Here is a 13,338-nt window from a genome sequence, read left to right as displayed (position 1 = left end):
ATTCCAATCATAGGGATAGGCTTGGGGCTAAACGAGCCCTGTGTTATTGTTATAAGTGAGGTACGCTCTCCCGAACCTTGAGATAGGTTGGGGGAAAAACGAGACCCTTATTATAGATGTATGAGAGGTAGTTCATTCCAACTTTTGGGATAGGCTGAGGAGAAGTGCGTTATCCCAAACCTTGAGATAGGTTGAGGGCTAAACGAGCCCCTTGTTACATATGTATGACAGGTAGGCTATCCTAAATTTTAGGATAGGCCGAGGGCTAAACGAGCCCCAAGTTATAAATATATGAGGGGTACGCTATCCCAACTTTTGGGATAGGCTGAGGAGAAATATGTTATCCCAAATCTTGAGATAGGTTGAGGGCTAAAACGAGCCCCTTGTTATATATGTATGAGAGGTAGGCTATCCCAAATTTTAGGATAGGCCGAGGGATAAACGAGCCCCAAGTTATAAATATATGAGGGGTACGTTATCCCAACTTTTGGGATAGGCCGAGGGCTAAACGAGCCTTTTGTTATTTTAGCGATTTGCCAGGACACTATCTCAAACATTGAGTATAGGCTAGCATCTTGCCCCAAACATTGGAACAAACTTGTTATTGATAACTTTAGTTAGCGACCCGAGGTGTCTTGTACGAAGGAAGGCCCAGTGCTTTTTGAGAAGATCATGAATTCCCGAGATTTTTGAGCTTTAGGCAGCAATGTAGATAACCAACCCGAAAAATGAAAATGATGCGCTATTAAAAGAAATATCTTCTAGTAAAACTCTTATTGCCCCTAGGGCATCAATTTCATTTGAGAATTTGCTCAGACATAACAACGTCTTAAGTCCGCATTCCAAGCATATCGGTTGCAGGCTCCACCTTGTAAATATTCATGATAGATGGGGAAGGATAGCTGAGGGCCTTTCTATTTGGAACTTGTGAGTAGAAGACCCTCGAATGAATGACCTCCTTGATCTTGTAAAGTTCATCTTTAAGAGGGATGCTTGCACCTTAGCATTACCCTTAGCTAGGCATGTTAAGTCGGCTTGGCATGCCGAGGGCTTGATAGAAGCATATCCCTCGGCTAGGCATGTTGAGGGGATGATAGAAGCATAGCCCTCGGCTAGGCATGCCAAGGAGACGATAGAGGCATAGCCCTCGACAAGGCATGCCGAGGAGGTTGATAGAAGAATAGCCCCCGGCTAAGCATGCTGAGGAGATAATGGAAGCATAGCCTTCAACGGCGGTTGAAAGAAGCATATCCCTAGGCTAGACATGTCGAGGAGATGGTAGAGGCATAGCCCTCGGCTAGGCATGCCGAGAAAGCCGAGGAGATGATAGAAGCATAACCCTCAACTAGGCATGCCGAGATGGTTAATAGAAGCATATCCCCCGGCTAGGCATATCGAGGAGATGATAGAGGCATAGCCCTCGGCTAGGCATGCCGAGGAGGTTGATAGAAGCATGGCATTCGGATAAGCATGATAAGGATATGATGGAAGCATAGACTTCAGCAGCGGTTGATAAAAGCATATCCCTAGGCTAGACATGCCGAGGAGATGGTAGAGGCATAGCCCTCGGCTAGGCATGCCGAGAAAGCGGAGGAGATGATAGAGGCATAGCCCTCAACTAGGCATGTCGAGATGGTTAATAGAAGCATATCCCCCAACTAGGTATATCGAGGAGATGATAACTAGAGGCATAGCCCTCGGCTAGGCATGCCGAGGTGGTTGATAGAAGCATGGCCTTCGGCTAGGTATGTAAGGGAGTAGCCAGGCAAGCCGAGGGGATATGCTGACAGGCCAAGGGGGTAGCCAAGCAGGCCGAGAGGGTAGCTAGGCAGGCCGAGGGGGTAGCCAGGCAGGCCGAGGGGGTATGCTGGAAGGCCAAGGGGGTAGCCAGGCAGGCCTAGGGGGTAGCCAGGCAGGCTTAGGGGGTAACCAGGCAGGCCGAGGGGGTATGCTGGCAGGCTGAGGGGGTATACTGGCAGGCCGAGAGGGTATGCTGGCAGGCCGAGGGGGTAGCCAGGCAGGCCGAGAGGGTATGCTGACATGCCCAGGGGTAGCCAGGAAGGCCGAGGGGGTATGCTGGCATGCCCAGGGGGTAGCCAGGCAAGCCGAGGGCCTTGATGTTCGGTGGGGCATGTCGAGAGCCTAATGTAGACTAGTTGGGGGCTCGGCTTGCCCATGATTCTTGAATTGTTCATTTCATTTGAGTGAGTTGTAAAATGATGAGAGCTTAGCTTGTAATCAGTCGATGTGAAACCGTAGGATATAAATGTAAACCGTGATCAATGGTACCCTGAACATAACGCAAAATACGTTTTAATGCCTCATAATGAGGTTCCCGAGGATCATGCATAAATAGACACACCTGCTGCACTGCATAAGAAATATCTGGCCTGGTGAAAGTGAGGTACTGAAGAGCACCTGCTAAACTGCGATACAAAGTAGGATCCCGAAAAGGTGGCCCTGCATCTGCACTAAGTTTGGACTTAGTGTCAACTGGAGTGGCGGCAGGTTTACTAAGTTTAGCTTGAAAAGACGTTATCAAATTGTAGCTTTATATTTCAAAAAAAACTTTTTTAGAACAAATTAAAATGGGCAGTAGCATTATAGTGAAGAAATCAACCATGGTGTGCCCTGCTAAAGAGACTCCAAAAGGCAGTCTTTGGCTCTCAAAGATCGACATGATAATACGCACACCTTACTCACACACTAATGTTCTCGTATTCTATCCTCCCAACAATAATAAACCTTTTGATCCCAACATTTTCAAGGAGTCTCTTAGTAAAGTCCTAGTGCCATTCTACCCAATGGCAGGGAGGTTAAAATTTAACCATGAAAACGGAAGGTACGAGATCGATTGCAATGCTAAGGGGGCCTTATTTATCGAGGCGGAATCAACAAAAGCTCTTGCCGAGTATGGGGATTACTTAAACCCGGATTCGCCACTAAAGAAGTTGGTTTTTCCTAAATGTGATTACTCGGGAGGGATCTCGTCATTCCCTCTACTACTATTGCAAATCACTTACTTCAAATGCGGTAGTTTATGCCTTAGCTTTCAGCCACATCACCATGTAGCCGATGGAGCTTCCCATTTTCACTTCTTCAACTCATGGGCTAGATTGGCTAGGGGTTTGGACCTTAGTGTCTATCCTGTTCATGATCGGGCTACTTACCTTGCTCCTCGCAACCCCCCTCAAGTTAAGTTTCGGCACCTCGAGTATGAGCCATCCCTACCCCCTTTAATCCCAATCGGCTTATCAGGTGATAATATGTTTCTTATACTTTCTCCGTTTTTATTAGATACATTACTTTTTATACACAAAAGTTTTAATTTAGATGTATCACTTTCCCTTTTATTCACTCTCTCAATGAATAGATTATTAATATTTAATTGTTATAACTTTTACTGATTAACAATCAATGATATTATTGGTCAAAGTTTTGCACTCTCACATATGTGTACATGAGAAACATTTCACTAAAAAATATACAACAACCCTATTCCCATATAATTGGAATAATTAAAATATACTCCTTCTGTCCCCTTTTGATAATCTATCCCTTATGGGTATTTTTCACAAGAATTAATAAACACAAATAAGAATAGTTAAAGTACATTTAAAAAGTAAATTGACATTGGGTATGCAAAAAAATAAAGAGAGTGTTAGATTTCGGGAAAACTCCTCAATCTGGAATGTGTACCATTGATCAAATATATAGAGTTTACAATGTTAGCCTAATCACGTTAGGAATCCTAGATACGATAAACATACAAAATATACATTAAATATATCCTAATCTGCGACAAATATTATCCTAAATATAATATCTATCACACCCCCGCAGTCGTAGCGGGAGGAGGTCGTACGCTAAGACTGGATCAAAATTCCAAAAATAATTCTTGCGATAGGCCTTTAGTGAAAATGTCTGCGAACTGATACCTAGTAGGAACATGGAGAACCCGAACCTGTCCCAATGCAACCTTTTCTCGAACAAAATGAATATCCATCTCCACATGTTCGGTGCGTTGGTGCTGTAATGGGTTGCCAGAAAGGTAGATAGCACTGACATTATCACAATAAATGATAGTAGCCTGCCGTAGAGGACAACGTAGCTCTAGTAAAAGGTTACGGAGCCAACACGCCTCAGAGACAACATTTGCGACGCCTCGATATTCTGCTTCTGCACTCGACTTAGATAATGTATGTTGACGCTTAGATGACCAAGATACGAGGTTGTCCCCAAGAAAACAACAGTAGCCCGATGTGGAACGTCGAGTGTCTGGACAACCTCCCCAGTCAGCGTCGGTGTAAGTAATCAGTCGATGTGAAACAGTAGGATATAAATGTAAACCGTGATCAATGGTACCCTGAACATAACGCAAAATGCGTTTCAATGCCTCATAATGAGGTTCCCGAGGATCATGCATAAATAGACACACCTGCTGCACTGCATAGGAAATATCTGGTGAAAGTGAGGTACTGAAAAGCACCTGCTAAAATGCGATACAAAGTAGGATCCCGAAAAGGTGGCCCTGCATCTGCACTAAGTTTGGACTTAGTGTCAACTGGAGTGGCGGCAGGTTTACAAGAGGCCATCCCTGCACGCTCTAAAATCTCCTGTGCATACTTTTCCTGAGAAAGTAGCATATAAGAAGGTTTTCGGGTTACGGCAATACCCAAAAAATAGCTAAGAGGCCCCAAGTCAGACATGGGAAACTCAGTTTGCAACAGAGAGATGATCCATGTACGCAACCTGTCAGATGAGGTAGCTAAAATAATATCATCAACATATAGAAGCAAATATGCCATATCATCTCCCTGCCGAAACGTAAAAAGAGAGTTGTCACTCTTGGCAATGACAAACCCCAATGTGATGAGAAAATTCGCAAAGAGTTGGTACCAAGCTCTGGGAGCTTATTTCAAACCATAGAGAGCCTTGCGGAGCCGACAAACATGAGAGGGAGCCCTCCGATCAACAAAACCCGGAGGTTGATGCATATATACAGTTTCCTGCAAGTCACCATGTAAAAAGGCATTTTTGACATCTAGTTGATGAATCGACCACTTTTTAGCCATAGCTAAGCTGAGAACAGTACGAATAGTGGCCGGTTTGACTACCGGACTGAAAGTCTCATCACAATCCACACCAACCTCTTGCGACCTGCCATCACAAACAAGACGAGCTTTGTGCCTTTCAAGGTCACCATTAGACTTGTATTTGTGTTTAAACAACCATATACAATTAACAATGTTCACCCCCGTAGGCCTAGGTACCAAATCCCAAGTCCCTGTTTTAATAAGAGCATTAAATTCATCTTGCATCGCCGCATTCCAATTAGAGTCATTAAGAGCAATTTTATATGTCTTAGGGATCGGTGATTTATGTGAAGCAATGGTCATATTGGCAGAGTTATATTTGGGGTTCGGTTTAAATATACCTCGTTGACTACGGTAATAGGAGGTGATGGGGGTGGAGGTCTAGTGGGTTGAATTGGTAGGAATCCACGCATGGGTGGAGGTGAATAAATGGGGTTGGGCTGTTGTGAATGAGTAGTGGAAGGAGAGTGGGCTGATGGGGGTGAAGGAGGCCCATCAGCGTGAGGAAGAGGGGGAGGGGGAGTGGGCAGGCTGGTCCGCGTATGGGCCGCGGGAGAAGGAGTTGGGCCGCAGCCTGCCTGCGATCCTCCGTGATCCACAAGGGAAGTAGGAGAAATAAGGTTGGGGGAGGTTTGGGTCGTGAGAGGGGAGTTTGGGCCGCATGGGATTTGAGTAGGAGCTGGGCTAGTGTGTTGAGGAGTCTGAGGAGTGACTTGCTGCCAAAACGGGGAAAGCAAGGGACTAGGATCTGAAGAGTTTAGGAAATCATATTCGGAATTCCGGAATTTGCTCAAATTACGAAATGGAAAGGTGGACTCGTCAAATACAACATGCCAAGAAAGAATAATTTTATTAGAGGAGAGGTCTAGACACTTATATCCTCGGTGATTAGTTGGGTGACCCAAGAAAACACAAGGGGTGGACCTAGGAGCTAATTTGTTAGGGGTCGTCGCCGATAGGTTAGGAAAACATAAGCAACCAAAAACTCGTAAATGATCATAGGAAGGTATTTTGCGAAATAAAGCAAAGGCGGGAGTGTCATTAGCAAGAGTTTTGGTGGGCATGATGTTAAGAAGATATGTTGCCGTTTCTAAAGAGTCTACCCAATAGGAACGCGGAATGGATGCATGAATTAGAAGAGTGCGAGACATGTTGTTTAAAGTTCGAATCATGCGTTCGGCCTTACCATTTTGAGATGATGTGTGAGGACATGAGAAACGAAAAACCAAGCCATTAGTGATACAAAAGCATTTGAATGGATCATTATCAAATTCTCGACCATGGTCACTTTGAAAGGATTTTATAGGTCGTTCAAATTGTGTCAAAACATATGACCTAAAGTTTAGAAAAGACTGAAAAGCTTGTGACTTGAATTTTAATGGAATAGTCCACACAAAATGGGTAAAGTCATCCAACATAACCAAATAATATTTGTGACCATATTAACTACGAATAGGAGATGTCCACAAATCAGCATGAATAATTTCAAAAGCAGTAGAAGTGGTACTATTAGAAGAGTGAAACGGCAATCGAACATGTTTTCCTAATTGACAAGAAACACAAAAAATAGAGTCATGCTCCTTATTACAAGAAATAAAATTTCTAGACCTAAGAACATTTAAAGTAGGATTTCCCGGGTGACCAAGGCGTTCATGCCAAGGGAGTGATGAAGCAGCAGTGAGAGTGGTGGCAAGACAAGAGGATGGGGTGGTAGAGTTGGTAACAGGATAGAGGTCCCCCGAACTATTGCATCTCGTTATTATTTTCCCCGTATGTAGATCCTTCACAGAAAAACCAAAAGGGTCATATTCAATTGACAGAGAATTATCTGAAGTGAATTTACGAACAGAGATAAGATTTTTAACAATTTGTGGAGCTAATAGAACATCACGAAGTGCTAATGGGGGTTTTGGGTAGGGTAAAGTGGTATGACCATAACCCGTAACTGGAATGCGACTACCATTACCAACTAAAATATGATTATTAGTGCTCAAATTAAACAGGGACATGAGAGTACCTGAGTTGTTGGTCATATGAGACGTTGCACCCGAACCCACGTACCACGAATTGTCTTATGGGAGAGACATAGTAGCAAACGAGCAACTCGGTCGGAGTCATAGGTGGCCCATAGTTGGTGTTTTGATACATCGGGTATGGACCTTGAAACTGCTGCTGTGGGAATTGGGCCATATATGCGGCTCGAGGTGGGGCAGTATTTGGCCGAAATTGGCCTTGTTGCTGTTGAGGATATGGAAAGGGTGTAGAAGGAGCCCATTGTTGGGCTGGAAATTGTTGTTGGGCCCAAGCAGGTGGTGTGCCCCATTTAGGTGCTTGGGCAGCATTTTGGGGCTGCTGTTGTTGAGAGGTATCTCTCCCACGACCCCGACCCCGACCCTTTCCTTTATTGTTAGGTCCGCCGCGACCACGACCACGACTTGCACCCCTGCCGGTACCTCCACCGCCGGACCGTTGTTGCTACTGTTGTGGTCGATTTTGTGGCGGTGGCGTGGTGTTTTGAGTGGAGGTGGTGGCGTGTTGAGCTACTAACGCGGATGATGAACCTTGGTCATTGGAGCGTCTCGTCTCCTCAAGAAGAAGACGTGACCGAGCAGACTCAAAAGATGGCAGTGGCTCTGTTTGTTGAATAATAGTAGCAACTGTATCAAAGTCAGTGTTCACCAATCCAGAGACAAGGCGAATGACCAATTTTTGCTCCGAAACCGGCTGGTCGACGGCTGCCAATTGATCCTTTAAGACCTTTAATTGTTGACAGTAGGAGTTGACGTCGGAGAAATTGGACAGATGAAGGTTATTAAATTGATTCTCAAGATAAACGGCTCGTGTGTTCTTGTAATCTTGAAATAGGTCCTTCAGTTTAGTCCAAATTTGAAGTGCCGAATCACCTTTGTTAAGGATGGTTGTAAGGAGATCGGTAGAAATCGTTCCATAAATCCATTGTTTAACAATGGAGTCCAGACGAAGCCACAATGTGTTTGAGATATCAGTCGGTCGAGGGATCGAAGGGTCGATATGATCAAGGACATTGAATGCGTGACAGTGAACTTCAAACAACTCAACCCAGTTGGAGTACTGAACTTTTTCCCGATCAAGAATCAACGGAATGGCGTTCTTGATGTTGTTGACGGAGAGAGCAGGGTGATACTCTGTGGAAGGTGGAGGAGGTGGTGGAGGTGGATGGTCACTGTCCTTGGTCATGCTTGTGGGGGTAAAATTGCTATAAAGACTCACTTTGCTTACGTACAGTAAGCAAATTCTTGAAGGAAGAGAATTAAAAGGTAATTGCAAAAGTGGAGTTGGAGAGGTATAATTAATTGGTGAATTAATTGGGAAAAAAAAAATTGTGGAAGCTTGAAGTAGGGCTGGCAAACCCTGACCCGACATGAAAACTCGATCTGAACCCGACCCGAAGTTACTGCGAAAGACCTGAACCCGACCTGAACCGAACCCGAACAACCCGAATTCGACCCGATTTGACCCAAATTTCATATTTCGTAATAATATTAAGTTTTACACTATTTTTAATAGTTTCTAAGCATAACCCGAAATCGACCCAAAATCTGACCCGAACCCGACCTGCTGACCCGAATTGCCACCCCTAGCTTGAAGGCAATGAGCACAGGTCCCAAACAAAAGGCAAAAACCAAAATTGGAAAAAAAAAAGTTTGAGATCTAAATCCTAAGCTGTGATACCATGTTAGATTTCGGAAAAAACTCCTCAATTTGGAGTGTGTACCATTGATCAAATATATAGAGTTTACAATGCTAGGCCTAATTACGTTAGGAATCCTAGATACAATAAACATACAAAATATACATTAAATATATCCTAATCTGCGACAAATATTATCCTAAATATAATATCTATCAGAGAGAATTAATAAAAGTACATGAAAAATAAAATTTACATGGAAAAGTTAAATTTGCACAAATATTGTTGCAAATTGAATGAAATTTTGGTAAAAAATTAATATTAATGGTTGTTGGAAAAAATAAATGAGGTGAACATTTTGGGCTAAAATTTGTCCATAAAAGACTATCAAAAGGGGACGGAGGAAGTGTTAATATACAATGAAAAAGGAAAGATGATTAATCAATCATCACATAAAAGGAAAAGTCACCATAATTAAAAATATTAATAGTTAAATTCAACATTCACATACGTGCCCATTTAAAATGAAACACTTAAATAAGTCATGACAAAAATAATTGAATTATTTCACTAAAAAAAACTACAACACCCCCTATTCCCATAAAATTGGAATAAAAAAATTAAAACATATTAATCTACAGTGAAAAAAGAAAGATGATTAATCAATCATCACATAAAAGGAAAAAAGTAGTGATAATTAAAATATTACTCCATCCGTCCCTTTTTTACATTCCTATTTGTAAAATTAAACCGAAATCAAGAAACTTGGAATAAAACAAAGATCAATAAAACAAAGTACAATAATGGGAACTACAAGACTTTAATTGATGTCTTTGAGTAAAACAAAGATAGAATAATATTTAACGCTTATGCATGTCATCAATTCTTTGAAAAGAAAAAAGGACCAATAATATTTTTTGGTGGAAAAAAAAGGACCATTTATATTCATCTAATAAATTGATACACATGGATTCTGAAAATAAGAGTGAGAATTAGAAAATAAGAGTGAGAAAATAGAGAAAGCATTAATTACAAAACAGAAAATATAAGGATAATTTCGAATATTTGATAAAAAATTTACTTACTAAAAAAAGAAAGTAGGAAGGTAATTTAGAAATATCCAAAAAAGAAAACAGGAATGTAAAAGAGGGAAGAATGGAGTAACAGTTAAAATTCTACATCGGAATACGTGCCCATTAAAAGTGAAACACTTAAATAAGTACTACATGAAAAAAAAGGAAAAATACGCTTTAATAATCCCAACTATGGTCAATTTACTTTTAATAATCCCAATGAAGGTTTATTATCTAATAATCTTAACTATGGGGTATGTTTTCCTCCAATAATCCCAACCGGTCAATGACCTGTTATAACAAGTGACCATAACAAGTGTCAACACGTGATGATTGGTCCAAATTATTAAAAAAAAAACATTAAAAAAAAAATTCCCCTAAAACCATTGCACAGGAGCTGTCACCTCCACCGCTGCGAAACCCTAATCTCCACCAGAAAACGGCTAGCCACCCCCATTAGCCACCAAAACCGGTCGGCCGACACTCGATCTACTACCCATTAAACCCACTTCTGACCTCCAAAACCACCAACACAACCTACTTCGACCCTAAAACCACCAACCTACAATTTGAATAATCTACCGCCAAAACCCTCGAAACCATATCTACAACTTGAAGCCGCCACAAAAAACACCCCTCCTCCCTTCCCCCACCGCTGAAATGGCCAATTTTGAGGGTGGGAAAAGGGAGGAGGGGCAATTTTTGCGGCAGAAGAAGGAGAGGGCGATTGATTTCGAGGGATAGGTTGGTGATTTTAGGTTCGAGGTGGGCTGGGTATGTGGTTTTAGGGGTCGGCGATGGGTCAGGTAAGGTACTATAAAGGGTCGATCGACCGATTTTTGGTGGTTAAGGGGGTGGTCGGCCGTTTTTCGGTGAGGTAGGGGGAGGGGTTAGGGTTTGGAAGTGGTGGGAGGTTGGCTGAGAATTTTTTTAATTTTATTTTTGATTTATTTTTTGGACCAATCATGTGTTGACACGTGGCTATTTAAAACCAAAAAAAAAAAAAGAGAACTCTTTCAGCATGTTACCAATCATCGAGACTATTCTAGGAAAACATACACAATAGTTAGGATTATTAGATAATAAACTTTAGTTAGGATTATTAAAATTAAATCGCCCATAGTTAGGATTATTAAAGTGTATCTTTTCAAAAAAAATTAAGTTGATTTTATTTGCACAAAAATATAAGCTATATATATGTTATATAGCAATTAGTGTTAGGCCTGAGCCATGTCCCGAGCTACTGTATTATTTCCATGATAAAAATCTACATTAGTATTTAATTATTGAATACATGTAATATGGTAATTTTGTGGCTAACACGTTGGAATTTAAACTTGAGATCATGGGTTCAATTCTTGAAAGAACCATATTTTTAGACATTGAGTAAATATTGAATTAAATGAGGAGAATGCTATGTGACATCTAAACTTCTTTAGTAACGCGTTGAGGAGAGCGTCACGTGGAACCTACACTTCTTTAGGAACGTCTTTTAATATATTATATTTTATTTTAGGAAAAATTGACAAGAATAATCTCAACTTTGTCTCATCCACTCAAAATAATCCCAACTTTAGATTATTTTCTAATGAACATTGAAATTAATTTGCTTCCAACGGTCCCAATCAGTTATCCAAATTGTTATAACAAGTTACTTGGCACGTGTACTTCATATAGATAACAACCCATCCCAATCGGTTATCTTAATTTTGTTTCCATAACATTCATTGTTTGATCAGGTGAGATGGTAACAACCGAGTGTACCTTGAAGCTGACTAAAGACCAAGTTAACACCTTAAAATTACAAGTAACATCTCATCAAGAAGTAACAAATTACAAGCTAAGTACATTTGAGGTTCAAGCCGGGCATGTGTGGCGCAGTGTATGCATGGCGCGTGGATTACCAAATGATCAAGACGTCAAACTTTACATCGTAGTAAACTGACGGTCAAGAATGAAAGATATGGGACTACCAAAAGGTTATTGTGGTAATATCATTTTATATGCAACTTGTTTAGAAAAGGCAGGAGATATCAAGTGCAAACCATTAAGTTACACCGCGAGTAAAATTCACGAGGCAATTAAAAAATTTGATGACATTGAATATATAAAGTCAACCATTGATTATTTGGAATCACTTCCTAATGTAATGGATATTGTTCGAGGGTCACAAACAACTACATGTCCTAATTTCACAATAAATTCTTGGGCTAGTTTGCCTTTATATGAAGGTGATTTTGGATGGGGTGGACCCATGTTTACGGGCATTAATGCAATCAAGTATGAAGGCCAATCTTACATTACACCAAGCTCAATTAGGGATGGTAGTTTTTCAGTCACCCTCAAGCTTTTCTCCACTCATATGGAGGCTTTTCAGGAGTACTTCTACAACATTATTAGTAGCAAATTTTGACCATTCTTGGAATAACACCTTTTATGGATGTAGGTTCATCCAAAGGCTTTTTTTTTTTTTTTTTTTTTTTTTTCTCTTTATGTGTGTGTGTTTTAGAGAGCCACAAATGTAGGGGTGAGAATCGATCCCAGCCAGAATTTCCTAAAATCGAAAGAGAAGCTCTAACGACTTGAGCTATCCCTCACACTTGTGTGTGTATGTGTGTGTGTGTATGTGTGTGTGTGGGCTCATTTTAAGATTTTAAAGTGAGCAAGTAATATTAAATGAGTAAAATATATATGTGATGGGTGCACTTTACAACCGAGTGTAAGTAAATTTTTATTCTTGAAAGGCTCTTGTATGATTTCTCTTAAATATGCACAATAAACGGTGTTAAATCTTGTTTATTGAAACATCAATCAAAGTTGTGTATTCCATTTCAAGTTGTTTAGTTATGCTGATGCATTTGACATCTCTTGCCTCTTTCTACAAAAAGTTATTATTTTAACCCCTAAATTGTGAAATTAAGGCAGGGTGAGTACAGTGGAGCTTTAAAATTCATCAAGATTTAAAACCCATAGTCTTAACAAACAAGTAAATTAAAGCTTAGCTTGTTGAAACCTAAGACTATTGTAATCAATAAATTTTATTTATCTAGTAATGTATTACTATGGAAATCGCAAAGGTATGTATTATTGTATTAATGTATTATGTACTCTCAATACTAAACTACTGAAAGTAGGAACAATTGTGTAGAACTAATACGTGCAACTTTTGAGACATACATAACTTGGGATGGATGAGATTAAAACATGTGAATATTTTTTCACACTATAATTGATATTTTATTGTGGGATCAACTCAATAAAAAATTAAACTAATAAAAAAAAAAAAACTTAATAGTTGAAGACTTGAAGTCTATTACTTGTACTACCTCCGTTACATATTATTTGCAACATTGACATAAAATAGAGAGGAAAAATGTCTAATCGTTGCAAATAATATGTAACGGAGGTAGTAATACTCCCCCCCATTTTTATAGGTAAAAAGAGCAATATATTGATTCCTATGTTGATTAAGAAATATCAACAAGTCCAACCAAGGTTA

The 13,338-nt window shown here is 40.4% G+C and overlaps 2 protein-coding genes across 2 annotated transcripts; one reads left to right on the top strand and one right to left on the bottom strand.

The window, feature by feature from the left end:
• Window positions 1-7,571: 7,571 nt before the first annotated feature.
• Window positions 7,572-8,312, bottom strand: LOC110713780. The gene has a single exon (XM_021892224.1). The coding sequence runs from the start codon at window positions 8,310-8,312 to the stop codon at window positions 7,572-7,574; it is 741 nt and encodes a 246-aa protein (XP_021747916.1).
• A 3,481-nt stretch (window positions 8,313-11,793) lies between these two features.
• LOC110713779 (shikimate O-hydroxycinnamoyltransferase-like) lies at window positions 11,794-12,252 on the top strand. Its single transcript, XM_021892223.1, has one exon. It carries the CDS (start codon window positions 11,794-11,796, stop codon window positions 12,250-12,252), a length of 459 nt encoding a protein of 152 aa, XP_021747915.1.
• The last annotated feature ends 1,086 nt before the right edge of the window (window positions 12,253-13,338 follow it).

This window comes from Chenopodium quinoa, unplaced genomic scaffold (genome assembly GCF_001683475.1).
Source record: "Chenopodium quinoa cultivar QQ74 unplaced genomic scaffold, ASM168347v1, whole genome shotgun sequence".
Classification (NCBI taxonomy): Eukaryota; Viridiplantae; Streptophyta; class Magnoliopsida; order Caryophyllales; family Amaranthaceae; genus Chenopodium; species Chenopodium quinoa.
Note: the sequence above shows the minus strand (reverse complement) of the source record. Positions and strands in the feature narration are given on the sequence as shown.

Excerpts from the sequence above, each read along its gene's own strand:
- LOC110713779 (XM_021892223.1), top strand. The coding sequence starts at position 11,794 with ATGAAAGATATGGGACTACCAAAAGGTTATTGTGGTAATATCATTTTA.
- LOC110713780 (XM_021892224.1), bottom strand. The coding sequence starts at position 8,312 with ATGACCAAGGACAGTGACCATCCACCTCCACCACCTCCTCCACCTTCC.